This window comes from Salvelinus sp. IW2-2015, linkage group LG30 (assembly GCF_002910315.2).
Source record: "Salvelinus sp. IW2-2015 linkage group LG30, ASM291031v2, whole genome shotgun sequence".
Classification (NCBI taxonomy): Eukaryota; Metazoa; Chordata; class Actinopteri; order Salmoniformes; family Salmonidae; genus Salvelinus; species Salvelinus sp. IW2-2015.
The window spans coordinates 18974824-19002719 of record NC_036869.1 but is presented as its reverse complement, the minus strand read 5'-3'; the positions used below and the strand labels follow the sequence as shown (position 1 = coordinate 19002719).

General features: G+C 44.9%; 1 protein-coding gene across 17 annotated transcripts; it reads right to left on the bottom strand.

Annotated features, from left to right (window-relative positions):
• Positions 1-1978: 1978 nt before the first annotated feature.
• LOC111954698 (chromodomain-helicase-DNA-binding protein 4) lies at positions 1979-27748 on the bottom strand. 17 transcript variants are annotated; one of them, XM_070436160.1, is made up of 42 exons: positions 27568-27748; positions 26931-27078; positions 24368-24474; positions 23825-24079; positions 23355-23473; positions 22823-23213; positions 22035-22182; positions 19927-20096; positions 19374-19604; positions 16678-16881; positions 16224-16432; positions 15750-15881; positions 15528-15627; positions 15096-15287; positions 14334-14534; positions 13996-14133; positions 13576-13697; positions 13242-13415; positions 12863-13004; positions 12552-12683; positions 12192-12309; positions 10851-10975; positions 10479-10571; positions 10108-10261; positions 9970-9993; positions 8566-8741; positions 7710-7899; positions 6650-6739; positions 6433-6524; positions 6093-6226; positions 5834-5978; positions 5515-5683; positions 5269-5328; positions 4981-5081; positions 4532-4763; positions 4348-4413; positions 4025-4180; positions 3745-3853; positions 3308-3440; positions 2819-3014; positions 2338-2507; positions 1979-2244 (listed from the first exon to the last, which is right to left on the bottom strand). In XM_070436160.1, exons 2-42 carry the CDS (start codon positions 26992-26994, stop codon positions 2230-2232), a joined length of 5979 nt encoding a protein of 1992 aa, XP_070292261.1. In that variant the 5' UTR covers positions 26995-27078; positions 27568-27748; the 3' UTR covers positions 1979-2229. The 17 variants fall into 17 exon arrangements, with proteins under 17 accessions (XP_070292261.1, XP_070292260.1, XP_070292259.1 ...); XM_070436159.1 differs by having other exon boundaries at positions 6433-6534; positions 6651-6739; XM_070436158.1 differs by having other exon boundaries at positions 4981-5084; positions 6433-6534; positions 6651-6736.
• Positions 27749-27896: the final 148 nt, after the last annotated feature.

Sequence of the window (27896 nt, the reverse complement as noted above, 5' to 3'; positions counted from 1 at the left end):
TTATGTCTAAACTTGACTGGTACTGTATGTATGTATGTATGTATGTATGTATGTATAACAGTGGAGAACAAGTATTTGATACACTGCCGATTTTTGAAGGTTTTCCTACTTACAAAGCATGTAGAGGTTGTAAATTTTTATCATAGTTACACTTCACTGTGAGAGACGGAATCTAAAACAAAAATCCAGAAAATCACATTGTATGATTTTAAGTAATTAATTTGCATTTATTGCGTGACATAAGTATTTGATACATCAGAAAAGCAGAACTTAATATTTGTACAGAAACCTTTGTTTTGCAATTACAAAGATATACGTTTCCTGTAGTTATTGACAGGTTGACACACTGCAGCAGGGATTTTGGCCACTCCTCCATACATACCTTCTCCAGATCCTTCAGGTTTCGGGCTGTCGCTGGGCAATACGGACGTTCAGCTCCCTCCAAAGATTTTCTATTGGGTTCAGGTCTGGAGGACTGGCTAGGCCACTCCAGGACCTTGAGATGCTTCTTTACGGAGCCACTCCTTATTTCCCTGGCTTGTGTGTTTCGGGTCGTTGTCATTCTGGAAGATCCAGCCACGACCCATCTTCAATGCTCTTACTGAGGGAAGGAGGTTTTGGCCAAGATCTCGCGATACATGCCCCATCCATCCTCCCCTCAATACGGTTGCAGTCGTCCTGTCCCCTTTGCAGAAAAAGCATCCCAAAGAATTATGTTTCCACCCCATGCTTCACGGTTGGGAGGGTGTTCTTGGGTTGTACTCAACCTTCTTCTTCCTCCAAACACGGCGAGTGGAGTTTAGACCAAAAAGCTCTATTTTGTCTCATCAGACCACATGACCTTCTCCCATTCCTCCTCTGATCATCCAGATGGTCATTGGCAAACTTCAGACGGGCTGGACATGCGCTGGCTTGAGCAGGGGGACCTTGCGTGCGCTGCTGCAGGATTCAATCCATGACAGCGTAGTGTGTTACTAATGGTTTTCTTTGAGACTGTGGTCCCAGCTCTCTTCATTCATTGACCAGGCCTGCCGTGTAGTTCTTGGCTGATCCCTCACCTTCCTTATGATCATGATGCCCCACGAGGTGAGATCTTGCATGGAGCCCCAGACCGAGGGTGATTGACCGGTCATCTTGAACATCTTCCATTTTCTAATAATTGCGCCAACAGTTGTTGCCTTCTCACAAGCTGCTTGCCTATTGTCCTGTAGCCCATCCCCAGCCTTGTGCAGGGTCTACAATTTTATCCCTGATGTCCTTACACAGCTTCTTGGTCTTGGCCATTGTGGAGAGATTGGAGTCTGTTTGATTGAGTGTGTGTACAGGTGTCTTTTTATACAGGTAACAAGTTCAAACAGGGCAGTTAATACAGGTAATGAGTGGGAGAACAGGAGGGCTTCTAAAAGAAAAACTAACAGGTCTGTGAGAGCCGGAATTCTTACTGGTTGGTAGGTGATCAAATACTTATGTCACGCAATAAAATGCAAATTAATTACTTAAAAATCATACAATGTGATTTTCTGGATTTTTGTTTTAGATTCCGTCTCTCACAGTTGAAGTGTACCTATGATAAAAATTACAGACCTCTACATGCTGTTAAGTAGGAAAACCTTCAAAATCGGCAGTGTATCAAATTACTTGTTTCTCCCCACTGTAATATATATATATATTATATATATATAAATAATATACACACACACACACACTGTTCACTATCTATGCTGTCACTTTACCCCTACCTACATGTACAAATTACCTTGACTGTACCCCTGCACATTGACGTGGTACTGGTACCCCCTGTATATAGCCTCGTTATTGTGTTACATTAGTTTATTTCGTAAATATGTTCTTAAAACTGCATTTTTAGTTAAGGGCTTTTAAGTAAGCATTTCACAGTAAGGTCTACTACACCTGTTGTATTTGGGGCACATGTGACAAATACAATTGACCCCCCCCAATCTCACAAAAATAAACAATACTTTATTACATTTTTATTTAGGTCCCAAAAAAACATATCAATAATATTAAGTCAAAAAACAAARAAAATAAAATAGCTATCATTTCCACAGTGTCCAGGGTCAGCCTGTAGAAACGCTGCAAGTCCATATATATATATATGTATGTATGTATATATATGTAAAGAGCCGTGGTTTCAAGCTTGGGCCTGCTGTGCCGATCAGGAATGTAGAGGTGGTGGGGTTCAGGGGGGGGGGGCAAGCCTAAGCCAGGCTACTGCTGCGACATCTGTAGAAAGAGAAATGAACAATCCACATTACAAAGCGTGACAAGATTCGTGAACAAAACACACACACACACCTCTTTGGGCTGAGCGCTTACCTGCTGTTGTTGAGGCTGTGGTTCGGGGCCTCTGCTGGCCAGGCGGCTCAGGATGTTCCTCTCGGACATCTGGAGTCTCACTGCGACGGGGGGTATCCGGGCGATGGTTGCCGGGAGACGGGTGACATCTGCCTTCATGTCACTGAGAAGCTCCTCCAGCTGTTTTAGCACTGGGAGGGAAAAGAGTGAGAACCTGGAAGTGCTTGCCAACTTAAATCTTCAACTAAGCCTCAAGGTACTTTAGGTTAGGTTGATAACGTATTATGGTCTGTTGTCAGCAAAGAGATTATCCTTCCCATTCCTTTGCACAGGGTCACGTTCAGTAGGCACAAAATGGCCGGGAAAAAACTCAGAAACAAAATTTAAAAAATGGGAAGGTATCACCCAGAACAACTTAATTTAAATTTTCCTTTGCCCCAAACATTTCTAGTGTGCCCTAACGAACTCAGRCGTACTAGGCGAATGCAAGCTGGCTAGCTACCTTTGTGCAGGACGGCGTTGGCGGGCTTGTTCCCCGACATGGACTCCTTGCTGAGGTGTTGGTGGGACTCGGCCAGACACTCCACCTCGCTGAAGCGCGTGTTGAGGGCCATGGAGGGGTGGGAAGGGTCCTCCGACATGTTGAGGTAGGCCGCCCGGCGCAGCTGCTCCTCGATCACCAAGGCCTGTTCCAGCAGCTAGTGGGAGGGAAGGAGGAGATGGGGAAGGAGGAGAGGGGGAAGGAAAGGAGGAGAGGAAAGGGGAAGAGGAAAGGGGAAGAGAAGAGGAGATGGGGTAGGAAAGGAAATGGGGAAGGAAAGGGGTGGTTGAAAATACATGAATACAAAACGCGCGGCGTGTACACGGAGCACAACAAACCTGTATATTATAAGAGTGAAAATGAGAACTGCTGACAAACAACTGTACTAGAAGAGTTGGCTTAGAAATGACGCTCATAAAAAGGATAAATGGCTAATAAAGGACTTTGTACCTTAAACCTCCTGGCCAGAAACTTGTTTTTGATCTCCAGGAAGTTGCCTCGGTTCATCTCAGCCTTGAAGGGCTCGTTGAGGATGGCGTACTTCACATCGTTCTGGATGTCCTGCCAACGCGCGTAGCCRTGTCTAGGGGGCGCCAGAGTCAAGGGGAAAAACAAAACAAGCCCCACTGTTTGTGTTATGACCAATACTGGCCTAATGTATGTGACCTTTATACTTGAAGCTGTTCATAGAAATGTTCAGATCATGCTACAGGCAGTCCACCCTGGAGGCAACAATCCAATGATGGTGTTGTACCGGTCAAACGTTTAAGAGAAAGACTTGACAGTAAATCATTGAGTTCTGTCAGTTGGAATGCGCCGTCCTAATGTTTGTTTGCAAAGAGCCACAGTGGGCAGCCTAGTAAGTCAACACTGGTATAAAAGGATACTGTATTATGCCAGCAAGCAGCCAGTAGTCGTGGCGACGGTGCCAGATCTCGTTGGTCTTCTTGGTGACGGTGGCGGCCCTCTCCTCGTTCTGCCACAAGGAGTGCAGCTCTGTATCAGAGAGAAGAGATTGTTAGTGATTCCCTGTAACAATTGAGACTATTGAAAATGCAGTTTAGTCCAAGAGTAGCGCTTAACCATGTTTGAAACCAACCAAAACTCAGTTGAGACGGAGTTGAGATCTGGGCATGCGTGTCCCTCGACACTCTCCAGTCCTCTTACCTGTGAATCCTCCGTCGGCGATGTTGAACATGAATCTCGTCTTGGCTTTCTTCTTCTCCTCACTGACTCCGGCCGCCGCTCCCTCCTTCACACTGTCCCCGTTCTGCAGCTTGGCCGGCTCCTCCACCTTCACTCCATCCTTCTCCTCTTTTTGCTCTGCAGACAGAACGAGACAGAACAAATAAAAATGGGGCCAAAGAGAGAATGGCGTGAAGCAGAAACGTTGACCAAATATCGACCAAGGCACCGAACCTACAGTATGTTCTTACTGCAGTTTGTTGATCGACAAGGGACAAAACGAGAGCGAATGATGGACGAGCTACCTTTCTTTTCCTCTGAGGCAGGAGTGGTGTCCATCTTTTCGATCTTCTCTTCTTTCTTATCTTCTGCTGCAAATCCATGAAGAGAAAGAGGGGGAGACATTAGCAAACAAGTGTAATAGAAATGGTACTATGGGAAAAATAGTACTGAGCCATATTCTATTATGACATTGACAGAAAAGTTCACCTTTGGCCTCAGAGTCTTCAGATTTGACCTCCGACACGTCCGTCTTTTCCTCCGCTGCTGGAGACTTGGTCCCCTCTCCTACCTCAGCACTCTTCTCCGCAGTCTCTCCATCCTTCTTTTCCGCCTCTCCGTTGGTAGGCTCGTCTGTTTCCATGGGCTCCTCTTCCTCTTTTTCCTTTGCTTTCTCTTCAGGGGAAGGGGTCTTCTCACCCTCATCAGGGATCGCAATTATCTGAAAGAGAGGGGAAAGAGCTAGATTCATTAGAGCCTGAAGCACAGAGAACTAACTAAGTATAACCATTCTGGAAAAGGAGTTCCATCTCCGACTTCACAACAATGATATACTGTAGTATCAATACCCAATGTACAGGTATGATACATTGGGTGGCTTTGGTTGTTATCCATTGCCCTATTCTAGTCTATTGACCAATGTAGATCAAATTCTTTACCTCTGGGTCTTCCGTCTTTCCGGACTCCTTCTCCCCCTCACTGTCTTTCTTCTCTTCTTTCTCACCATCCTTCACGGCGTCCTCAGTCCTTGAAGGGTCGTCTGCTAAACCGACAGATCATCCTCTTTAATCCACCTTCCACATCTCTAAGCGTTGATTGACAGTTACACATTTTACACACCAAGCACTCTTAATCTAGGGTGGTTTCACTAAAACCAGCATAGCAGCAGCGCATGGGTCAGAGTCCTGGAACAGTGAGAGGGTGTGGAGGTGGGGCAGTTGGTTTACCTGGGGCGGGCGTGTTGGGTTGCGTGTCTGCGGGTGTGCCTGTGGAGGGAGTTTTGGGGGCTGGGGAGGGTCGAGCACACAGAGGAGAACAGGGGTTAAAAGCATTATCGCAGGAGAGGGTCTACTTGCAGAAATGGGGGGGGTTGCAGCTGCAGCGGCAGCAGAGAAAGACAGATTGTCCATAAGGAATGCAGAAAGAGCAGGGATCAGGGAGAGGGTTGTGGAAGAGGGCGTAGCGGTCTGTACCTGTGGCGGGTGTGTTGGGCTGTGTGTCTGCAGGCGTGCCCGTGGATGGGGTCTTCCCTGGGGAGTCGGGGTGGGCTCCAGATGCAGCGGCCGCAGCCTTTTTACTCTCCTCCAGCTCCATCATCCAGGGCATGGACCACTGGCCGTTGACGTGCTCAAACTCCTGGACCTGGTCCAAAACATGGTCAGAACGCAGCCAGGACAGATAATGAAACACAGGGTCGTACATGATCATGAGACCAGTATACCGTTAAGACTTTGACTTAAAAAGTATGACAGTTGAATTGATCGACTATCCCAAACAGGAACTGGGCTTTACCTTCTTACGGATCAGTGACATCACGCCGATGCGGGTGAGGACGTGTTGCCGCGACAACCCTTCGCGTGGGACGCCGTCGGCGAAGGTCTCGGCTCCATCTGCGCCGGGTTCGCACAGGTGCCTCATGAAGAGTGAGACATACGCCCTGAGAGAGACCAAGAAGGAAGAGAGATGAGTGGATCTGATGTATAAAAAAAAGGGACAAATTCAACAAATATCAGGGCATTACCATTTACACTATAACATGTTAGTTACTCACTTGAACTCTTTCTCAGCTTTCCCGCGCAGGTCTCTGACCAGCCACTGGGTGGTGAAGGCATCCTGGGGAGGCATCCCGTAACGCATCACTGCATTCAGGAAGGCCTTCCTCTGGCGAACGTTGAAGCCCAACACCTGAACACCAGACAGTGTTAGTGTCGAGTTAACAGGTAGTCTTACAGATCGACCCCCAACCTCTAACTATTTCTATACAAGCCAATTGAATGTCAGAGACAAGTGGTGGGTAGGCCCATCTGTAGATAACCTAAATTGAAAACACATTCAGAATCATGCAGAGCATTGGTTCAGAGTGCAGTGATTGATGGACATTGACAGCTGACCTCAATGTTGCCTCCCACTCTGGCCAGCAAGGGGGGCAGTGGCTTGTCCCTGTCGCCCCGCATGCCTTTCCTGTTGGGTCTGCGAGAGTTGGCTGCACCGCCAGAAAAAAGGAAAACATGAAAAGTTATTCTCTTAAGCTTCACAAACCACACACGCGCGCGCTCTTGTAAACCCCACTGACAGGGACACAATCTCTGTCCACACACTCTCGCTTACCTTCTGCCCGCTCATCAAAGTCCTCGTCACCCTCCTCGGAGGCCACAGAGTAGTCAGAGTTGTTGTCCGATTGGTCATCCTGCCAATCTGCTTCGAGACAGAAAAAGACACGGGGAGCAATTTCAGTACACAGYCCAGAAAAGTCTTTGAACTTCTTAAAAAATATATTAACATTCAAAGAGGGGGGGAGATTCTACAAGGAAATAGACTGAGTGAAAGGTTGACAAACAGACCAAGTACAGAGATCTAGCAGGAAACCACCGTCACAGATATGGGGTGATGTCTCAACTTGCCTACACACAATACACGCAGTGCCCGAGTGGGAGTAGCTGACAAACCACACGTGGGACTTTGGTTAATCTAGTATGTCTACAGTTAGCAGGCAGGGAAAAAGGCACCGGTTCCCAACTCAAAAGAGGGAAGGGGTACAATAAACACAAACCAAGTAAGCACAACACACACACTCCAACTATCTCTTAGGGGACTAGAATAAAAGAGTACAGTTTGTGGGGCGGGTGCCGGCATTTGCTTCCTCTTGGCGAGGAGCCTGAGATCATGGTGCCTTTACAATGCATTGTGGGTAGAGTAGTCCACACCATTGCAATGCATTGTATTCAGGTGTCAAAAGTTAATTAAGGAAAGCGGTCATTCCAACATAAAAGGACTTGAACATATCTGCTCATCATATGTAATCCTGAATAGTTTGGATTGTTGTTGGGGATAGAATATCACATATGTGAAKATTTACCAGGCTTTCTGAGGTTTGACACAGAGCCTTGCTGAAATGGTGAGGTAATGCAAATTGGATTAAAATTCAACATTTCCAACACAACTGTGACAGAGAGGCATGCCTCATGCAGGAGGTAAAGAATATTCAAACCAGCCCCGGACACCACTTTGTTACTAAGGTTTCACCGGTGACGCTCACACAGGTACATACCTCCATGCTCCTACACACTGCATACCTCCATGCCTTCCCTTGCACACATCCACAAAGGGACACACACACACAAAAACATGTAAGTAAGTAAATAATGGCGTTGGCGCTTGTTGTCGTTACCCCGTCTACTACCTCGGTCCTCCTGGGAGCCGTCGTTGTAGTTGACCTGCTTGCGGATGCGCTTGCCCTTGCCCAGGTTGCGGGCCAGGTCCTCCTGCTGCTGCTCATAGTGGTGCCTGAGAAGCTTCTCCCAGTAGTCTGGGTCGACACTCTCCTCCTGCTTGATGATCTCCCTCTGTACTTCCTCCTCCTGAGGGGAGCCAATAGCGAAGGAATATGAGTGAGTGAGTGAGTGAGACAAAAGGTGATTCATCGATCAAATCTAAAATTATATTTGTCACATGCGCCGAATACGATAGGTGTAGACCCTACTGTGAAATGCTTACCTACAAGCCCTTAACTTAAAATGGAGTTCAAGAAGAGTTCAGAAAATATTTACCAAATAAACTAAAGTAAAACATTTCATAAAAGTAACAATAAGAATAAATAACGAGGCTATTACAGCGGGGGGGTACCGGTACTGGGTCAGTGTGCGGGGGGGGGGGTACAGGTTGTCAAGGTCATTTGTGAAATGTAGTGTAGTGGTAAAGTGACTATGCATAGATAAAAAACAGAAATTAGCAGCAGTATAAAAACAAAGGGGGGGGGTCGAATGTAAATAGTCCGGGTGGCCATTTGATGAATTGTTCAGCAGTCTTATGGCTCGGTGGTAGAAGCTGTTAAGGAGCCTTTTTTTAAAACCTTGACTTGGTGCTCCGGTACTGCTTGGGTGACTGTGTCAAATTAGACACACACACACACACACACACACACGTCTGGGCTACAACAAAGCCACATAGGAGTCGACTTCCTAAAAATTTAAAATTGGATCTAAATCGCCTGCTAAGTGGCATATATGTCCAACAAACACGCTTACCGCCTCCTCCTCGTCCTTGACCACGTACTGGGCCACCTTGAAGGAGCCGAGGTACTCATTCATGCTCCCGATCTCCGTTTCCTCCGGGGTTTCGGACTCCTGGTTCCTGTCCAGCAGTCTGTCCACCGCCATGTCATCGTAGTGGATCACCTGGCTGTCCTCCTCCTTGTTCTCACCTGGGGGACATCACATTTACATTATGGACATGCTCCATCTAAAAACATCAGCACACGTTCTAAACATCATCATGTACGGCAGGGTTTCGCCAACCCCTGTCCTGCCCCCCCCTCCTCGGTGCACGTTTTGGTTTTAGCCCTAGCAAATACACAGCTGATTCAAATAAACAACTCATTAAGCTTTGATCATTTGAAGCAGCTGTGTAGTACTAGCACAAAAACCAAAAACGTGCACCMAGTAGGGGCCCCCGGGACAGAGTTTGGGAAAACCCCGATGTAAGGGATAATCAACGTTCTAGGGAAAATAATGAACGACGCATAGAGCCCCGKGTTGAAGATCCCTTTTATACCATGGCTATAATTGAACACATTTGCAGGTAGAAATGTGTTCAACATCTACTGAAGTAGCTAGCAAGTTTACTAGATAGCTACTGTAGTTGCCGTGGTTATCAAACAGACTTGCTAGTTTAGCTAACCAAACCATCAGTCCTAGCTTGTCATTATGAAAATCGAATTCAACAATGCCAATGTTTTCAATTCAACTTTTACTTTCAAAAGCAGCTCAAACATAGTTCATTCTTACATGTTCTATAGCCATTGAATTCAACCATGCGTTATTGGTCAAATATGCATGCTCAAGAATGCCCTTCAAGCCAATCAGAAACAATTATTTAACAATGCCATGATATAATTAAGCAAAAGCCAGAGGAGGTGTGATATATGGCCAATATACCATGGCTAAGGGCTGTTCTTAYGCAAGACGCAACGCAGAGTGCCTGGACACAGCCCTTAGCCGTGGTATATTGGCCATATATCACAAACCTCCGAGGTGCCTTATTGCTATTATAAAACTTCTTACCAACGCAATTAGAGCAGTAAAAATAAATGTTTTGTCATAACCATGGTATGCGGTCTGATATACCACGGCTGTCAGCCAATCCGCATTCAGGGTTCGAACCACCCAGTTAATAAAATGTCATAAACTTAATCTTGAACCAAATCTGTTATATACATCATTATGATGTTTTTAATCTCGGTTTACCCAGAACTAAAACCATGTGTAATTTGGTTAGATKCTCCATTCATTTCTAGGGGGGGTGGGGGGGAGTGGGAGACATGATAGAAATGTTGAACATTTCACCTAATAAGCACTAATAAGTAATAAACAACAAACTATCAGCTTATTTGACTGTTCGTATCTGCTGGCCTTTGCTCGTTTTCTGTTCACCTGCAACACGCTTCCAGTAACCTGCTGTGGGCAGGTAAAAAAGAAGAAGACATTTTGTTTGCTCACTTGCAAGCCAAATGACTGGTGATCTGACAGATGAACAACTATCCACTCCATCCATCATCCCTCCATGTTTACCTTCTTTGTCCCCCTTTCCAAGCTCGTCCTTGAACAGCTCCTCCGTGCCGAACTTGAGGATGTCGTCCAGCTCCTGTTTGGACATGGAGCCCGTCTTGGAGCCCAGACCAGGACGCACCACCAGGTGGGTCAACATCATCTTCTTCTTGGCAACCTGGTGAGGGAGGGAACATTTCAATGCCTGCACTTTCTTTCAGCCCATTTAGGCCATAGAAATTAAATGAGTAGAGCTGACAGACAAGGCTCTGTTTCACACACAAACAACATTCATTGGATCCATCAAGAAAGTATAATTTCTATGATACAGATCTGTTGTTACACGTTGTGAAGAGGTCATTGTGATGTTGCGGGAGAGGGGACAGGCTCTTTACCTGAGTRATCCTCTCCTCCACAGAGGCCTTCGTGACGAAGCGGTAGATCATCACCTTCTTGTTCTGGCCGATACGGTGAGCTCTGCTGAACGCCTGAGATGAGGCAGAGGCAGAGAAACTGTATGAACCTTTCATCCTYGCAACCACCTTAATAAAGTTGATATGGAGGACAAGGAAACGGTAATGGCCCAATCCCAAATCGACCGCTAAACACGTGTGGAGATCTGATTGGATAGGCGTAAGCAATATGGTAATAGCTCCACTTGCCCTGATAGGCTAGGTGGAAGTTCCACCATATTGCTTAAACAAATCAAATTCTCTAAGTCCTTAGGACTTGATTTGGCCTATGTGTGATGGTTCCAAGTGTGATACCTGGATGTCGTTGTGAGGGTTCCAGTCTGAGTCGTAGATGATGACTGTGTCGGCGGTGGCCAGGTTGATACCCAGACCTCCAGCTCTTGTCGACAGCAGGAAGGCAAACTGGAGCGCCCCCGGGGCTAAGGAACAAGACAGATCAACCACTCAGACGAAAATCACTAAACATATACACAAACATGGATACAAAAGTATGTGGACACCCCTTCAAATTAGAGAATTCGGCTATTTGCTGACAGGTGTATAAAAAYGTGCACACARCCATGCAATCTCCATAGACAAACATTTGCAGCAGAATGGCCTTACTGAAGAGCTCAGTGACTTTCAACATGGCACCGTCATAGGATGTCACCTTTCCAACAAGTCAGTTCGTCAAATTTCTGCYCTGCTAGAACTGCCCCGGTCAACTGTAAGTGCTTTTATTCACAGGCCTGGGCAACTCCAGTCCTCGGGGCCCTGATTGGTGTCACACTTTTACCCCAACCCCAGCTAACACACCTAACCCCAACTAATCATGATCTTCAGTTAAAAATGCTATTAGTTTAAAATCAGGTGTGTTTGCTTGGGATGGGGGGAAAGTGTGACACCAATCAGGCCCCCGAGGACTGGAATTGCACAGGCCTGTGTTACTGTGAAGTGGAAACGTCTAGGAGAAACAACGGCTCAGCCGTGAAATGGTAGCCCACACAAGCTCACAGAACAAAAGCGTGTAAAAGTTGTCTGTTCTAGGTTGCCACACTCACTACCGAGTTCCAAACTACCTCTGGAAGAAATGTCAGCACAAGAACTGTTTGTCGGGCCATGGCGATAATCTAGTGGCCGTCCATGGTTGCAATAGGCCCAATGAATTCAGGAGTATTGATTTTGGAATTATGTTTGAGCATAAAAACACAGCATTAGCCATGGCAAAATGCATTGAATTGCAGGAAATGTGCTTTAAAAAACCAACGTTTTCTCTCAGCACATTGGAAAAATATATAGAATTGCAGCAAATTAGCTTCAAAACAGCAACAACAAAAAATGTCAGCTTCATGGAGAAACATGTAGAATTGCAGTAATGGAAACATTTTTTTTTATCTGCACCACCAAGATGGGGCTGTTTCTTGCCCGGGGACCGGAACAAATTCAGCTGCACCGACCACCACCACAGCCCCCGTTTGATCCAGAAAAAACCCAGCTTTCTACATCAGCTATTATCTATATCAATCACTTTCAATATCAAACAACGATAGGACATATACCTCTAAAGACTCAACTATATAATACTCACTCTGAAACTGCAGTATACACAGTGATATAGTCGAGTGTGAATGACGAAGTCTGTGGGGTGAGCCTCACCGTTGAATCTGTCGATGGCCTCCTGTCTCATGCCCCCGGTGATGCTGCCGTCGATACGCTCGTACTTGTAGCCCTCGTTCTCCAGGAAGTCCTCCAGCAGGTCAAGCATCTTGGTCATCTAATACAGAGGGAGTGAATGGGCGGTGAGTAAACAAATGAAATTGATGCACGAGAGGCAAAATAAACGACAATCTATAAAATAATCTACAAGGGTAAGCAGTGTCCATGTGTATGTCTGTGTGCTTTTTGTGTCTTTAAGTGTCTGTCTCCAAGATCTTTGAAATGGTTGAATTCTTCAAGATGTAATGCGATTTGTGAATTCAAATAAAGTATTTAAAATGTGAGTGTTGGGTAACTAACTTGAGAGAAGATGAGTACTCTGTGCCCTCCGTCTTTCARCTTCCTCATCATCTTCTGCAATAGAGTCAGTTTCCCGGCAGACTTAGTGAGGGCGCTGCCGTCGTACATTCCATTGGGCATCTTTGGGGCTTCCTGTTTGGGGGAACCAATCAAGAGTCAGAGCCTCAGTTATATAGAGCTTCACAGCAAAAGACTAAMGTTATAATGCATATTATATCTAAAACTGCAAATACAACCCCCCCTCACACACACTTATCCATCACAATAGCATGGTCCATTCTCAGTCAACAACATTGGTATGTGGGTCGTACCATGGCTGCCACAGGGAAGAGGTAGGGGTGATTGCAGCACTTCTTGAGGTCCATCACCACATTGAGAAGGGATACTTGGTTCCCACCACTTCGTGTGTTCAGGGCCTCAAAGTTACGGGTGAGGATGAATTTGTAGTACTTCCTAAAAAGATGAGGAAATAAGAAACACTTAATACCACTTCCCCAGTCCAATTTTATTGTAAAGTTCTCATGAGTATCCCAAGGGAAGACTGTGTTTAATTAAGTAGTCTTGGGAAGATAACTAATCATTCTAACTATATATTTGATCACATCACCTTTTAGCCAATAAATGTGGGTTACCACTATTCAATTTACCCTCTTCACTACATCCTATCCCTCCTTTCCCACGTTCACTCACTTCTGCATGGGGCTGAGCTCCACCCTGACGATGAGCTCCGTCTTGGAAGGCATGTGTTTGAAGACGTCAGCCTTCAGTCTCCTGAGCATGTGGGGTCCCAGCATGTCATGCAGCTTCTTAATCTGGTCCTCTTTGGCGATGTCAGCAAACTCTTCCAGGAAACCCTCCAGGTTACTACACGGAGAGAGGAARATGCAGGGAAGTAAGTAACGGTTAACTCTATAATAGCTGGTCTAAGATGCGCGTGGTGTGATACAGGTGACGTGAAGTGGTCGTTGGGATTGAGTGGGGAGTAATGTTTGGAGAGTAGTGGGGTCAGAATGTGTACACACACCTGAATCGCTCTGGCGTGAGGAAGTTGAGGAGGTGGAACAACTCTTCCAGGTTGTTCTGTAGAGGTGTACCGGTCAGTAGCAGCTTGTGCTGGAGAGGATAGTTGTTCAGCACCCTAAAGAACTGGACCGGAGAGAGAGAAACCTGTTACTAAACTAAAAAAGGCACACATGAATTTCTCAATGGTACCTTCAGCCATACCAGTTTAGGTGGAGTTTCATTGYACTTAATACAAATCAGGATATCCAAATAACAAGACATTTAAATTTGRGATGCCTCAATACCCTTATACTTCCAAATTGATATTTTTCCTGAATAAAGGGAATATGTTGCACATAACAGGTAAACTACCTCCCTAGCACAAGCTCTTTAAGCCCTCACCGTAGACAGGTTATAGGAGTCGTCAACTCTAATCTCTCACCTTGGACTGGTTGTTTTTGAGCCTGTGGGCCTCATCGACCACCAGACAGGCCCAATCTATGGAACCTAGGATGGCCATGTCGATGGTGATCAACTCATACGACGTCAGCAGCACATGGAACTTCACCGATGAGTCTTTCTACAAGGCCACGGGGACGGTTAAAAACGTGACACACACACACCAGCATATCATTGAAGGAGTGAGCTTATCGTGACATATTGACAAAGCAAGTACTTCCTTACTTCAACAGAACACTAACTTTAGAACTGTCGTTTAAAATCAACAAAGTACATTTGATCAGTTTTCATTTTAACACACTTTCCCACTTTCATTCTCACCTTCATCTTAGAAGCTCTCTTGCCTCCGCGGATGGCGTTGTTCTCGAAGGAGAACTCGTTCTCTCTGATGACGGCTCTGCTGTCCTTGTCTCCTACATAGGTCACCACGTACATGTCCGGGGCCCACATCTCAAACTCTCGCTCCCAGTTAATGATGGTGGACAGGGGGGCGCTCACCAGGAACGGGCCCTTGGAGTGACCCTGTGAGGGTGGAAAGAAAAAAAGTGCCATACAAATTATCTTCTTTTTAATGTGTGGCCCCAGCGGGAATCTAGCCCACTACCCTTGGTGTTGCAAATGCCATGCTTCACCAACTGTGCAACAGCTAATTTAATAAAGAAATATAATTTGTCATGTAACATTCAAACATCTATAATTCTAATGTAAATACATGGTGTTGTCAAAGGCGTTGCAATCTACACTCCGACCAATAGGTGGCAGTAGTCTCCATGTGATCACCCCCCAAGAGGGTTGACACAAAGCTCAAGCTTAATGTCGTCAGATTTCACCTGATTTATACAAAATGGCTGGGCTGGTATTGGTTTATACGGCTGCCAAGGGAACTATGCTAAGTTAGCATTTCGTTTCTCTCAAACTAATGGCTACCACTTCAAATTTTGGCCTTGATTTTATTAACTTTTTTTTTTTTTTTTAATAAACAATGACATTAATCAATAAATAAAAAGCTAGAAGCTATAGTTAACATTTGAAAATTCAAACTGAAAGTTATCATCTCTAATACATGCACATTGAACCCCATACCTCTTTGTAGAGTGAGTAGAGGAATACGGCAGTCTGCACAGTCTTGCCCAGACCCATCTCGTCAGCCAGGATAGTGTCTGTGCCCTGTGCCCAGGAGAAACGCAGCCAGTTGAGACCCTCCAGCTGGTAGGGGTGCAGGTTGCCCCCCGTACTGTCTATGTAATCAGGCTGCCGCTCAAACTTGATGGTGGGCTGAAGAGGGGGGGTGAGAAGTTAATTACCGTTGAAGCCAAGACACACTATACAGTAAATATGCACCATACGGGATTTATGTGATTGGCACAACTTAGAGCTGCAGAAGAAGCTAAACGGACATTTTAACAGTAATATACAGAAACAATTGATGATAAATCAGGAATATCTTCTAAATCAAGAGAAACCATCTCTCATAAAAAGACATAAGACTCCAATAACAGTTACAACTCCACYTACGTCAACGACAGGGTTCTCAGGAGGCCGGTCCAACCTCTTCGTCTTGCCTTTCACCTTCATCTTCTTCCCTGGTTTACCCTCATCGCCCATCATTAGCTCCCTGAATGAAACAAACCGATAGAGAATACTGTTACCCTCGTAAAACAGACAAAGTGAGAAAGAAGAAACTTCTCCAGTTCATCTACGCAATATAGAGAAGGTGTGCAACCATGCATTAGTGACCTGTGGTTCCAGTACTGCTGTCTGAAGACGTCGAACTCGGGGATGTCCATGTCCTCGGCCTCCCAGGTGGCCTGGTCGTAGGGGAGGTCTTTCCACTTGATGAGGTAGTGGATGTTGTTCTTCTTGTCCTGACTGCAGCGCACAAACAGGCAAAACTTGGTTAGCAACATTGAAAATTACATCCGGTAGGTATTCGCAACGGATTGGTTTAAATTATCGCTTTGACCAATGTCAGAATTGCACCATGTTGGGAAACCCTTCACCTGACAAACACATGCAGAGGTAATCATGGGTGCGTGCGGGAGTTCTCCTTTCCATTGAAGGGAAACTCCCGACTAGACACTATTTACAAAGTGCACGACTATATTGGCCTGGCAGCTAAAAATCTGCTGCTATTTTGGAAATGTTAACTCTCAATGAGACTAAAACACATTTCAATCACATTTAGGAGCCAGTCCTYGAGTCTCGTCTGACCTGTGGTTAAGGATGCGGTGAATCATCATCCAGGCGATCTTRATGCCGAAGCGGTAGTACTTCTCCTCCATCTTGGCGTAGAGCGGGTCCTTGGCCTTCCTCTTTGTGCTCTTTTCCTCATCGCCCTCGCCAAAGTCTATTGAAGGAGGCTCGTCCATGTCGTTCTTCCTCTGGTAGTTCCTGAACATCACCTGACAGTGCAGCTCCAACTGGGGAGATGGGAAAGAGTGGGTGAAAGGGGGAAGTGTGTGTTCCCAAACGTGGTTGTGACATTAAAGCTCTTCTCTAATCAATTTGAGTGAGAAAGAAGAGAGTCTTTGTTTGAACGCTTTTGTTTCAGTGTGCGACAGAAACGAAAAAGCTGTGCAATAAACCAACTGAGGGTAGCTGTGTATGAGTGCGATTGCCTGTAAAGTATTTTTTCCCCCATGCCCGTGTGTATGTGCGTACATACCTGCAGCTCAGACACCCAGGAGCAGTGCCAGTAGGACATGTTGCTCCACTTGGCGAAAAACTCCCTGTCAGGGCGCCCGGCYAGAGGGGCGGGGTCGGGCTGATCAGCCGGGAGATCTGGGGGGCGGGGGATGGCCGTGGGCGGAGGGGGGTCGCCCCAGCGCCACGTCAGAATCTTCTGCACCTTGCCCTTCATTGGTGGACACTGAGAAGAGGGGAGATCCAATGAATAGGTCAAAAGAATTTAAAAAACATTCACTTTTCATGACCAACTGATCATAATGACATGGTGAAAACTCCTTGCCTACAGATAGGTATTGTTACATGGCATTCAACCATTTAGTCGTTTTGTTTTCCCATTCACTACCTAAGACCGTAGGGGCTAGGTWTCAATTTGGGAAGTCAAATGTGACCCGTATGTCACACTTCACAGGRGTGGCATTTGAATGTAAAAAAACAACAACATTYTCATCAAAATGCGTATATCTTCTGCAGAAATGCCTTCTTGAAYATCTGAACTTTCATGTGCCTTAATAACAAACCAGTACGTAATCTGTAAAAAATAAATAAAATATGAAATCAAAAAGCTGTTTAGACACACACAAAAAATGCAGAATCTTGCCTAGCCATGATTGGTTGATATAACGAGGGGCTGGGACATTCACGAGAAAAGGTCAATTTTGTCACTCAAGTCTTCTCTGTCAAATGGCACATCCTGCTCTCTCTCTGCTACCGCGGATATTTGAAATATCCATTGGATTTACTCATGGACTACACGCAAAGTGTAGCTACAACTTTCAATACCAGTCTTGTCCTGAATAGAGCTGCTGGTATTCACACAGCTCTGTCTTCTGTGATTCAGTCTGCCGTGAATCAGTCGCCAGACACCAATAAAGAGTCTACAGTTAAAATGCCAAAATATAGCTACATGTACATGCGTTACTGTCTCAACTGTATCAAAAAGTTGCTTATTGCTAGCTATTGTACTAGCTAGCTAAACAGTTGCATACATGTACCGGTATAGCTTACTTCGTTCCGCAACGAGCCATTGTTTACAGATGGCTCATTGCGGAACGAAGCAACATTAAGACAGTTAGCTCAGCAGTTGCATTCTGCTGTTACAGTAATATTGATTGCTGATGTGTTAAGGCATGTACGATTTCATCTTTTTCATGTATGCAAGTTTGATGTTTAACTAGCTAGCTACCAAAAATAGCCACTGTGGTACGAATGCTAATCGATTAGCAAGCTAATCAAACCCCCAAGGTACGTTATTGGGACAAATGTTAAGTTGGATGAAACGATAGCTAAATAACTAGCTAGCTATTGGATTATAGATTGAGGTAATTTTTTGCATGTTCAACTAACTGGCTTGCTTAACGAATACCATTTATATCTAGCCAACTGGTAATTATGCTAACTAATTAAGCTAATTACCATTGTTGGCTGGAAGCCGGTTAAGCGTGTACTGGGCATTGGTAGTACAGTTGTAGCAGTCAACAACAAGCTATAGGACATGAATTCCCATTTTAACTTATTTTTCTGGAATTTGACTTYCAGCATAAACCTGCTCTCCGCCACCAGTACAAGGAGATGATSRMGGGTGACAAAGCAACACTTCAGCTATTCTGTCTTTGCACTTTGAGCTTATTGCTTGGACTTGGGGGTCAATGAATGTTAGTATGCAAGCTTTTAATGTCTACTTTTGTCTGCTTTCCTCCTTTACAGCTTGAATTGTCTGGAGCCTGGTGTTGCAGCCAAGGAGCTTTCACTCAGATGGAACCAGGTTTCAGCTGCTGTGCAATGTTGACGTCCTTCCTCCCGGAAATGTGAAAGCGTCCCCCGGACTGGACACAGACCGGCAAACATATTTTTGAGAACGTCAGGACTTTTGCAATGAAAAGGCCATGGACATTACATATCCTGTTCCAAAAGGCAGGACAGAAATATGCTCTCAGGCTAGATTCCTTTGTTCACATCATAACATTACCYGAACCAAAGTTACTCAAAAGGATCTGATGATATAGGCCTAGGTCTAGATAGTTTTCACCTAAGCCTTATGCGTTACTTAAATGGTAGGCTACTACCTTTACCACTTGAAGTTAAAGTAGCACTAAGTCACTGCTTTTGGACATGGCCACATTCGCGTGTTCCAATGTGAATTCGTCAAGAGACGGATAGGTCGATCTGAGGCTTTAGAGGGTGTGAACGATGCTACATGGGTGTAGACAAAGAACAGCGCTGCAGATGTTCAATGTGAAAGGTTACCTTAACAGATAACCTTTTTTATTTATTTKACAACAATAGGCAATGTAATACTGTAAATGGTTTCCTAAGTTTGGTGAGATAATGTTCAGAGAATCCATTTTGGCAACYTGATTAAAGTATTCCTTTTCTAAATATGTTTGCAAAGGATTAATGTAGAGCAAGTGTGAAAATCACAGCAAAATGTTTGCTGCCCTTTTCTCCAAAATGGGACTATATGTTCATTAACTTTTAAAGCAGCTTTACTTCCCCATGTTTCCTCTAACTACAGTGTATGATATGCCATTTCGAAGCTCAGTGTCTGTACTCCATTTCTAATTCTGCTACACAGGACTGAAAAGAGACGGTGGGTCAMAAATTCACTTCACCCTCTGTAACTGTCTGTGCCCCATGTCAATCACCCTCTGGGTCCCACTCTATTGGTTCACTCACAGTGCAGCGGGGGCAGATCCACTCTCCGTTGGGGATCTCAGGCAGGGGCGGATTGAGACAGTGGATGTGGTAGGAAGAGGGACAGGAGTCRCAGCAGAGCAGCTCGCCACCGTCCTTACACACCCTGCAGAACTCCATGTGGTGGTCGTCCTCCTCCGGCTCGGGCTCCACCTCCTCCTCTTCTTCTTCTGAGCCATCCTCCCGCGCCTCCCACTGTTTGCCCTCCTTCTCCTGTGGATGAGGGAGGAAAGGGGTTCACGTGAATGGTAGTAGTGCAAAGGGAAAGGGTTAACTGGTTGAATGGTAAGGGAGCAAAGACAATTATTCACTGGAGAAATTTGAGTTCAAATAGTACCAGCATATACCATAGTACTACTCGCTAGTAGATTATGATCATTGACCAATGCTGGTCAATATGAATAGTTCATTGTTACCCTCTGCAATTTCCTCCGATTTTTTTCAGCACTCCAATTGGCCAGACATTCTCGTTGACTAACCAGTACCATTTTTCCCTGGTCACGTACTCCACAGAGCTTAGGAAGGTGTCACTCACACAGTGTGGGCAGCTCCAGATGCCCTCTGGGGCGTTCTCCATGTCGGGGTCCAGACACACCATGTGGTAGGCCCTGGGACAGGTGTCGCACAGAATGATCTCCCCTCCTTGCTGGCACACCTCACAGTAGTCCTGGTGGTCCGTCTCATAGCCGTCACCGTCCTCCTCGACTGGAGAGAGGGAATAAGAGAAAAGTGCGTGAGAGCAATTCAAACTAAACCAAAATATAAAAACGCAACACTGTCAAAGATTTTACTGACTTACAGTTCATATAAGGAAATCAGTCAATTGAAATAAATTCATTAGGCCCTAATCTACGAAATTCCCATGACTGGGAATACAGATATGCATCTGTTGGTCACAGAAAACAAGTTAGTATCTGGTGTGACCACCATTTGCCTCATGCAGTGCGACATCTCATTCTCATAGAGTTGATCAGGCTGTTGACTGTGGCCTGTGCAATGCTATCCCACTCGTCAATGGCTGTGCGAAGTTGCTGGATATTGGCGGGAACTGGAACACGCTGTCGTACACGTCAATCCAGAGCATCCCAAACATGCTCAATGGGTGACATGTCTGGTGAGTAGGCAGGCCATGGAAGAATTGGGACATTTTCAGTTTCCAGTAATTGTGTACAGTTCCTTGCGACATGGGACCGTGCATTATCATACAACAATGGGCCTCAGGATCGTCACAGTAGCTCTGTGCATTCCGTAGCTTATGCCTGCCCATACGATTACCCCATTGTGCCGGTGGGGTTCTCTGTTCAGAAAGTTGACATCAGCAACCCACTCGCCCACACAACGCCATACACTCTGTATACCATCTGTCCGGTACAGTTGAAACCAGGATTCATTCGTGATGAGCATACTTTTGCAGCGTGCCAGCTGCCATCAAAGGTGAGCATTTACCCACTGAGTTGGTTACTACACCGAGCTGCAGTCAGGTCAAGATCCTGGTGAAGACAATGAGCACGCAGACGAGCTTCCCCGAGACTGTTTGACAGTTTGTGCATAAACTCTTAGGTTGTGCAAACCCAGTTTCATCAGCTGTCCGGGTGGCTGGTCTCAGACGATCCGAAGAAGCCGGATGTGGAGGTTCTGGGCTGACGAGGTTACGCGGTTGAATGTACTGCCAAATTCTCTAAAACGACGTTGGAGGCGGCTTATGGTATAGAAATGAACATAAAATTCTCTGGCAACAGCTCTGATGGACATTCCTGCAGTCAACATGTCAATTGCGTGCTCCTTCAAAACTTGAGACATCTGTGGCATTGTGTTGTGTGACAAAACCGCACATTTTAGAGTGRCCTGTAATTGTTCCCAGCACAAGGTGCACCTGCGTAATGATCATGCTGTTTAATCAGCTTCTTGATATGACACCTGTCAGGTGAATGGATTATCTTGGTAAAGGAGAAATGCTCACTAACAGGGATGTAAACAAATTTGTGCACAAAATTTGATATACAAGCTATTTGTACATATGGAACATTTCTGGGATCTTTTATTTCAGCTCATCAAACATGGGACCAACACTTTACATGTTGCGTTTATATTTTTGTTCAGTATAGATAGAAATTTCTCCAAAAGAGGAATGCCTCTTCAACATTTGTTGTTGTTTGACAAGCACCCTTAAAGAAATACCAGGAACACTAACACTTTAGCTGTTACATATTGTAAGGAATGCACAGCAGGAACGCATATTTTTATCAGAATGTATGACCAAAATGAATAATGTTTATTAAGTGCTGTAGAATGAAACATTATGGAATTGCGCATATTTTTTTGTCTCTCCCTTTTACTGTGTAGTTGGATAGTACTTCATATGCAATTGAAATTAGGAAGCATCTCAATCTCATAGCCGATATGTATCAATGCTCTGACGGAAGAGCTTGTCTACTGAATGTGTCAGCGGGTGTCAAACTATTTAAAGGAAGAAGATGCTGGATACTGCCCTACTGAAAATAATCTTCTAGTGACTCAGTGGTACTGACTAAGTCATGGCCAATTGGACATGCACAAACTACAGCTATGGAGTCTAGAAACTCAAGACCACTTTTTTATTGGGCTTGAGACATACTGTATCACAGCCATGGAAGAGAGACACACCTGCAGAGTACTGACCCTTCTTCTTCTTGGGCTTGCTCTTGGGCTTCTTGGAGCGGCTGCTGCGGCTGTTGGAGCCGTCCGACACGGACACGCTGTTCATGCTGGCGTCGTCAAARTCACTCTCCACGTCGGGCTCATCTTCCTCACTCTAATAGGAACACAGAGGGAGTGAGAGAGAAGGGTTAGAAACATATTTTTCAGGAGAAATTATTCTCTAGGTTGAACGCCTCTGCCAAATGACAACCGAAGAAACTCAAAATGAGCGAGAAAGAGGTGATTAAACAGTAATGCTGGGAATTGCCAGGGACCTCACAATACAATATTATCACGATACATATCGTATCGGCACCGAAGTATTGCGATTCTCACGATTCTATGTATTGAGACTCGATACTGTGATTTTATTGCGATACGATGTTCCAAACATATTGCTCACCATATGTCTGCTGCAGAGGGACAAGAGAGCCATGTGAAGATGAGTTATGGTCAGTCATGGACATGAAAGTACTGAAAAATTGGCTCTCTATTTAAAGAGAAAATAGGGAACAAGCTATGAAGGGAAAACACTGGCGTTTTGGTGCAGGTAAAGCCAACAATTGCAAAAATAATACTGCAATATTGTCAAAAAATACATCGTCAAAAATAATGACCTTAACTACCGATTTCCCCCCCCCTCCATCACTACTAAGCAGGTGCAAGGAGAGAAAATGAGGAAGAAATGGTTGCAAATGTGGGACATGTAGAGAGAGCAAGAAAGGAGAAGAGAAAAAGAAAGTGAAAACACTTACTGAGGAGCGTTTCCTCTTGCTGTTGAAGCCTCCTAGCTTGATCTTGAGCGGGGCCACCTTCTTTGTAGCCACCTTCTTCTTCTCTACGGGCTTGGGGGTCGGCTTGGACTTCTTACGAGCATTTGGACCTTTGCCCTCTTTGGTCTTGGCCTTTTTCAGAGGCGGGGCGGGCGGTAGCTGGGGCTCGGCAACTGGGGTGGGTGCGGGAGGGGGCGCGACCTCCGCCACCATGCTGTCCACGGCGGCAGACACGTTGGCGGCGGCCAGTGCGGCGTTGGCGGCGGCGGAGCCTCTCAGGGGGTTGTTGGTGCTGAACTCACGCCACTTGGCGCCCAGCACCATCATCATCTTGGACACTGCAATCTTGGGGTTCTTGGCCGCGATGAGGGGTCTGGGGGAGATGGGGAAGATGGTGAGTAATGAGGACAAAAAAATACAAATATTTGAGTGAGCAAAAGTTTAAAGGGGTAAAGAAAGAGAAAGCTTAACATACTATTTAAGCCGCAAGCATCGATAAGGACAATCTCGTTACCGGACATATTGGCTGAAGGCCTTGTAGTTGGTGAGGGAGCGGTAGTCCTCTTCGCTGAAGACGTGGTCAATGTCCTCCATTCCCCAGTCATCCAGGAGCTGGGACGATGTCTTAGGCTCCTAGATGGAAAAAAAATAAATATGAACGTTTCCGTAAAAGCTACTAGGTGTATATATATATATATATTTAAGTTTACTCTCGCACAGCTTTGGACAAAGCACTTTCCTGCCAGCATTGGCGACTAACGGTTATTTGATGCCGCATACAGTTATACCATGTGCCAAGTGTTTGTCTTGACAAAGGATCAATGGCAGGTAGTTTTATGCTGCCACAGTGATAGTATGTCATTACATAAGTGCAAATACCTCTACCAGGCACCCTAATGGTAGTCTACTCTCAACATAGTAGTATTGTCAACTTTAATACCGTACCCCCTCCAAAACGCTCTCCATCCTCAAACTAAATCTTACCGAGCTATCGTCATCATCGTCCTCATCCTCCTCTTCCTCGGGTTCAGGGTCCTTCCTCTTGTCCTTTCCTCCACCGTTTCTGTCAGTGCTGGTGCTGCTCCTCTTCTTCTCCTTGGAAGTGCCCCCCCTGTTTTTCTTCTTCTTCTTCCCCGGGTTGTAGTCGCTGCCCTCGCTGTCCGAGTGGGGCACCGCTCGCTCTTCGTCTCGGTCTACCTCGGGGGTCTCCATGGGCTCGGGGGAGCTCATAGGCACATCCTGGAGGGGACACAGGGGGGGTTAGGAGTAAGCCCACTGTCTTCTGACAGGTGGTGTGTCCCTTCAATGAAAGACTAACAATGCACTAACTGACCGGAGATAATGGGGGTCCCTGAACAATTCCTCTGGAAAGGATGTAAAAATATACAGTATAGTATTTTACCTGCCTTCTTGGTCTAGAAGCTAATGTTTGAAATTTTGGGCCAATTGACCGACAGCAAACAAGACATGGTGCATCCTAACAATGTACAAATATGACAGAGACATGGACATATCACAGTAGCCTACCTCTCTGCGAGAGGTTCGCCTCTTGCTGCTTTTGTTCTCCCGGCTCTTTTTGGCCTTCTTCTTTTTCTTCACCTTCGGGGCCTCATTCTCTGACATCTCTTCCTCATCTGCAATGGAGGTCAGAGACAAAGCTAACCACATGACCCTGGATATTGACGTGTGTATGTCTGTTTTTCTCTCTCAAATTCTAAGACAAACTTTGATTGCTTTTTTTCTTCCCATACTATTGCCTAAAACTCAAATGACAAAATAGCAATTTCTTTTGGATTGCATCTTTGCAAAGTGAAAACTTCACTGCAAATTAGCCCATAAACATGTGCATTAATGGGGGCAGCAGGTAGGAGCGTTGGGCCAGTAACCGAAAGGTTGCTGGATCGAATCSCCGAGCTTACAGGGTAAAAATATGTCATTCTCCCCCGGAGAGATACAGTTAACCCACTGTTCCCCAGAGGCTGAAGACATGGATGTCGATTAATGYAGTCCTCCGGACCTCTCTGATTCAGAGGGGTTGGGTTAAATGTGGAGGACACATTTCAGTTGTACAACTGAGTAGGTATCCCCCTTTCCCTCATACAATAGAGAGAAATCGCAAAGGCGTCTTTTGGAAGGCACCAATTTTGCCATGGTTTGTTGCACAAAGCCTGTGGGGGAATKATGTTTTTGTAGGGTTTTTGGATAAACACCAAAAACAAGGTCTGTGTTAAACACAGGCTTAGGAGATCTTATATGTTTTGTTCTATGAGAATCCTCATTAGCTTTTATGTCATTTTTTAAAAACACAAATGCTTCATAATTCATAAAGGTCATGTTATCTGACTGATATTATACCATTGAACAAAATGTACAAGACCCCGTAAGCATGTGCTAACTTCAGACATTTTCGGCATTTATCCCAAAATCCCATTCTTTCCCAATAGGAATGGCCGAACGAAGCAAAGGTAACTCATTTCCGGGTTAGAACTACAAGCTGGGGAGCTCTATTATGGTTTCGGAGAATAGAACCGAGCCGCCACCATGTCACTTAGCTGGCTAGATTTCAAATAGGCTGCAACTACTACCTACCCCCCATAACTGTAATGAAAATTCAATATCCTAGGTATCCTCCGTTCCTTGCAATCCTGGTAGCTGCAAAGTCATATGGAATGGAGTTCAAAGCCTATTATGTAATTACTCATGGTACATTTAAGCAAATAGACTTTGGCATTGAAATCAAGACAAAGTGGCAACGGTCTGACATGTGATAAGCTGTCTGTAGGTCAAAATGAGCTGGGCTGGATGACCAATTATATGCCATCTGATTGCCATGTCATCATTATCTCGATTAAGTTCAATTCCAGTTAGCTCAATTCCATAATGTGATTTCCCACAAACAAATTGGAAAAGATGCCCCTTCCAAGTAATTATTCTTATTTGAGTAAGGTTATGGTCAATGATTTCCACATGTGAGAGGTTTGAAAGCAAAGAAAATAAAAATCACTAGCTATGCTAATAGAATTTACCAAAATAAATCATCCATGCATTTTAATGTGATCATTTCTATAAATGAATGCAAGTGGTTTAATAATTATATTAGTTAGCTACTATCTAAAAGGAGGCCTGGCGACGCATATTGTTTAAAATCAGAAAATTCCATCGCCTTAACTTCCCCCCCTCAAAGATTCTAATGGAATATGCATTGCCTTCATATCCGAATCCGTTGTTGTTGTGTAAACAAAGTTATTGTACTTCCAACTATTGTACGATAGTTAGCTAGCTATATGTCAAATTCCGTTAACATTTTCCAGAACTGTATACACAGCATTTATTTCTACCACGCAAAAGCGGCGCTACCAACCACTCGATAGAGGAGGAGAAAGCCACCGTCGTCATCTGCCATCTTTCAAGCTAACTGGCTGGCTCCATCTTGTCATCCGCACGTAAAAATACCGTAATATTTGCTAGGCCGCAAGAATATGCCGGTGGGTCGGCATGATTTTAGTAGCTCAAAGTTTAAGTTGTGCCAGTTGCCTAGGTATGGAAAAACACTTGGCGAAATTAAATTTAAGCAATCCAACAACTGAAACCAAAACGTTAACTAACGTTAGCATTGTTAGCACACGCAAGCTAGGCTAAGTTAGCTTCGGCCAGCTAGCTTGCCAGGCTAGCCTCTGGCCAACTAGTTAGTTAACCAGCTAGTCACTCCGTTAACCAGCTAACATCTAGCTTAGACTGATGTCCATTGTTTCAGAAACTTACTTTAATTGGCTAAAACAMTTTTCCACAACTAGTTGGCCAGCTACATAAGAAATTGTGATAATGCTGCTAGCTAACTAGAGCCAAGTTTGCTAACCATAATAACCAGCCAAGTTAGCTAACCATAACCAGCATCAACTAGCTTAACGTTACCAGTTAGATACAATAGCTATTCATAAAATGTTAGTTGTTGACAGTACACAGCCATAAATTGTATATTTGGCCTAGTTATACGATTTACCCCGTATTATTTACATAAAGTACAGCAAATGTTGATAAATCAATTTCGTTGCAATGAATATGTAACGTTAATTTGTAGAAGTGGTCCTACCTTGCATTAAAGACCGATCCTCCGGGGCTCCAAAATCATCCCTATCTTCTTCGCTTCCAGACATACTGTTAGCTAACTTTAAATGTAGTTAGCTAACTAGCTAAATAAAGTTTTTAAATCCGTTTTGCCTCCCGAGTCCTGTCCGAGTCTTCAGTCCGTCCAGGTCGAGCATGAAGTCAAGGAGGACAGGTCGGCAAGGAGGTGGAAATAAGAGACAAAAAGAAAACAGAAGTGAATATTCTTGACTGGTTTCGTTTATTGAACAATGTAAATACATGGAATGCCTCAGTAGGTAAAATACAATTTCTGGTGCCAATTGTTTCAACCAGCACTAGGCTACTCAAGATTATCAGCATTTCAATCTATGCGTAGTCTCGCTAGCTACATATAGCTAGCTAGCCATTTGACATGCCATCATCGTGCGGCTAGCTTGCTACTAGTTTTCCGTCCCACACTTGGTTAGTTAGCCCGCTAACGTTAGCGCACACAGGCTAGGTTCAGAAGCACGATTCACCTAATCATCCCAAAATATAACTCTCAATAAATGACTAACTTAAATTTGTTTAATTTCGATAATAAAAGGTCTGACACAAATACATTTAGAAACAATGCAACAAACTACAGTAACGTTACTCACAAGTTGAATGATTCCACTGTTTGAAACCAGAAACAACGAAACGGTATGTTTTTCTTTTTAGGTTACAATAACTAGCTAGTTACAATAATTAAAATGCAGTCTTTTTTCTTATGTTGCACACGACGTCTCCCTCTCGCACTAAACACCCGCGCACGCACACACACAAAGAGATCAGGGGGCAGACATCCCATAATAACCCCACACACGTTCACCCCTCCCCCACTCTGCATAGTTACCTTGCAACATACAGACCATAATAATCCACCCCCCCCCCTCCTCCTCACATGCAGTCTCTTCCCCATTCCTCCATTCCCCCCTAGCAACCAACG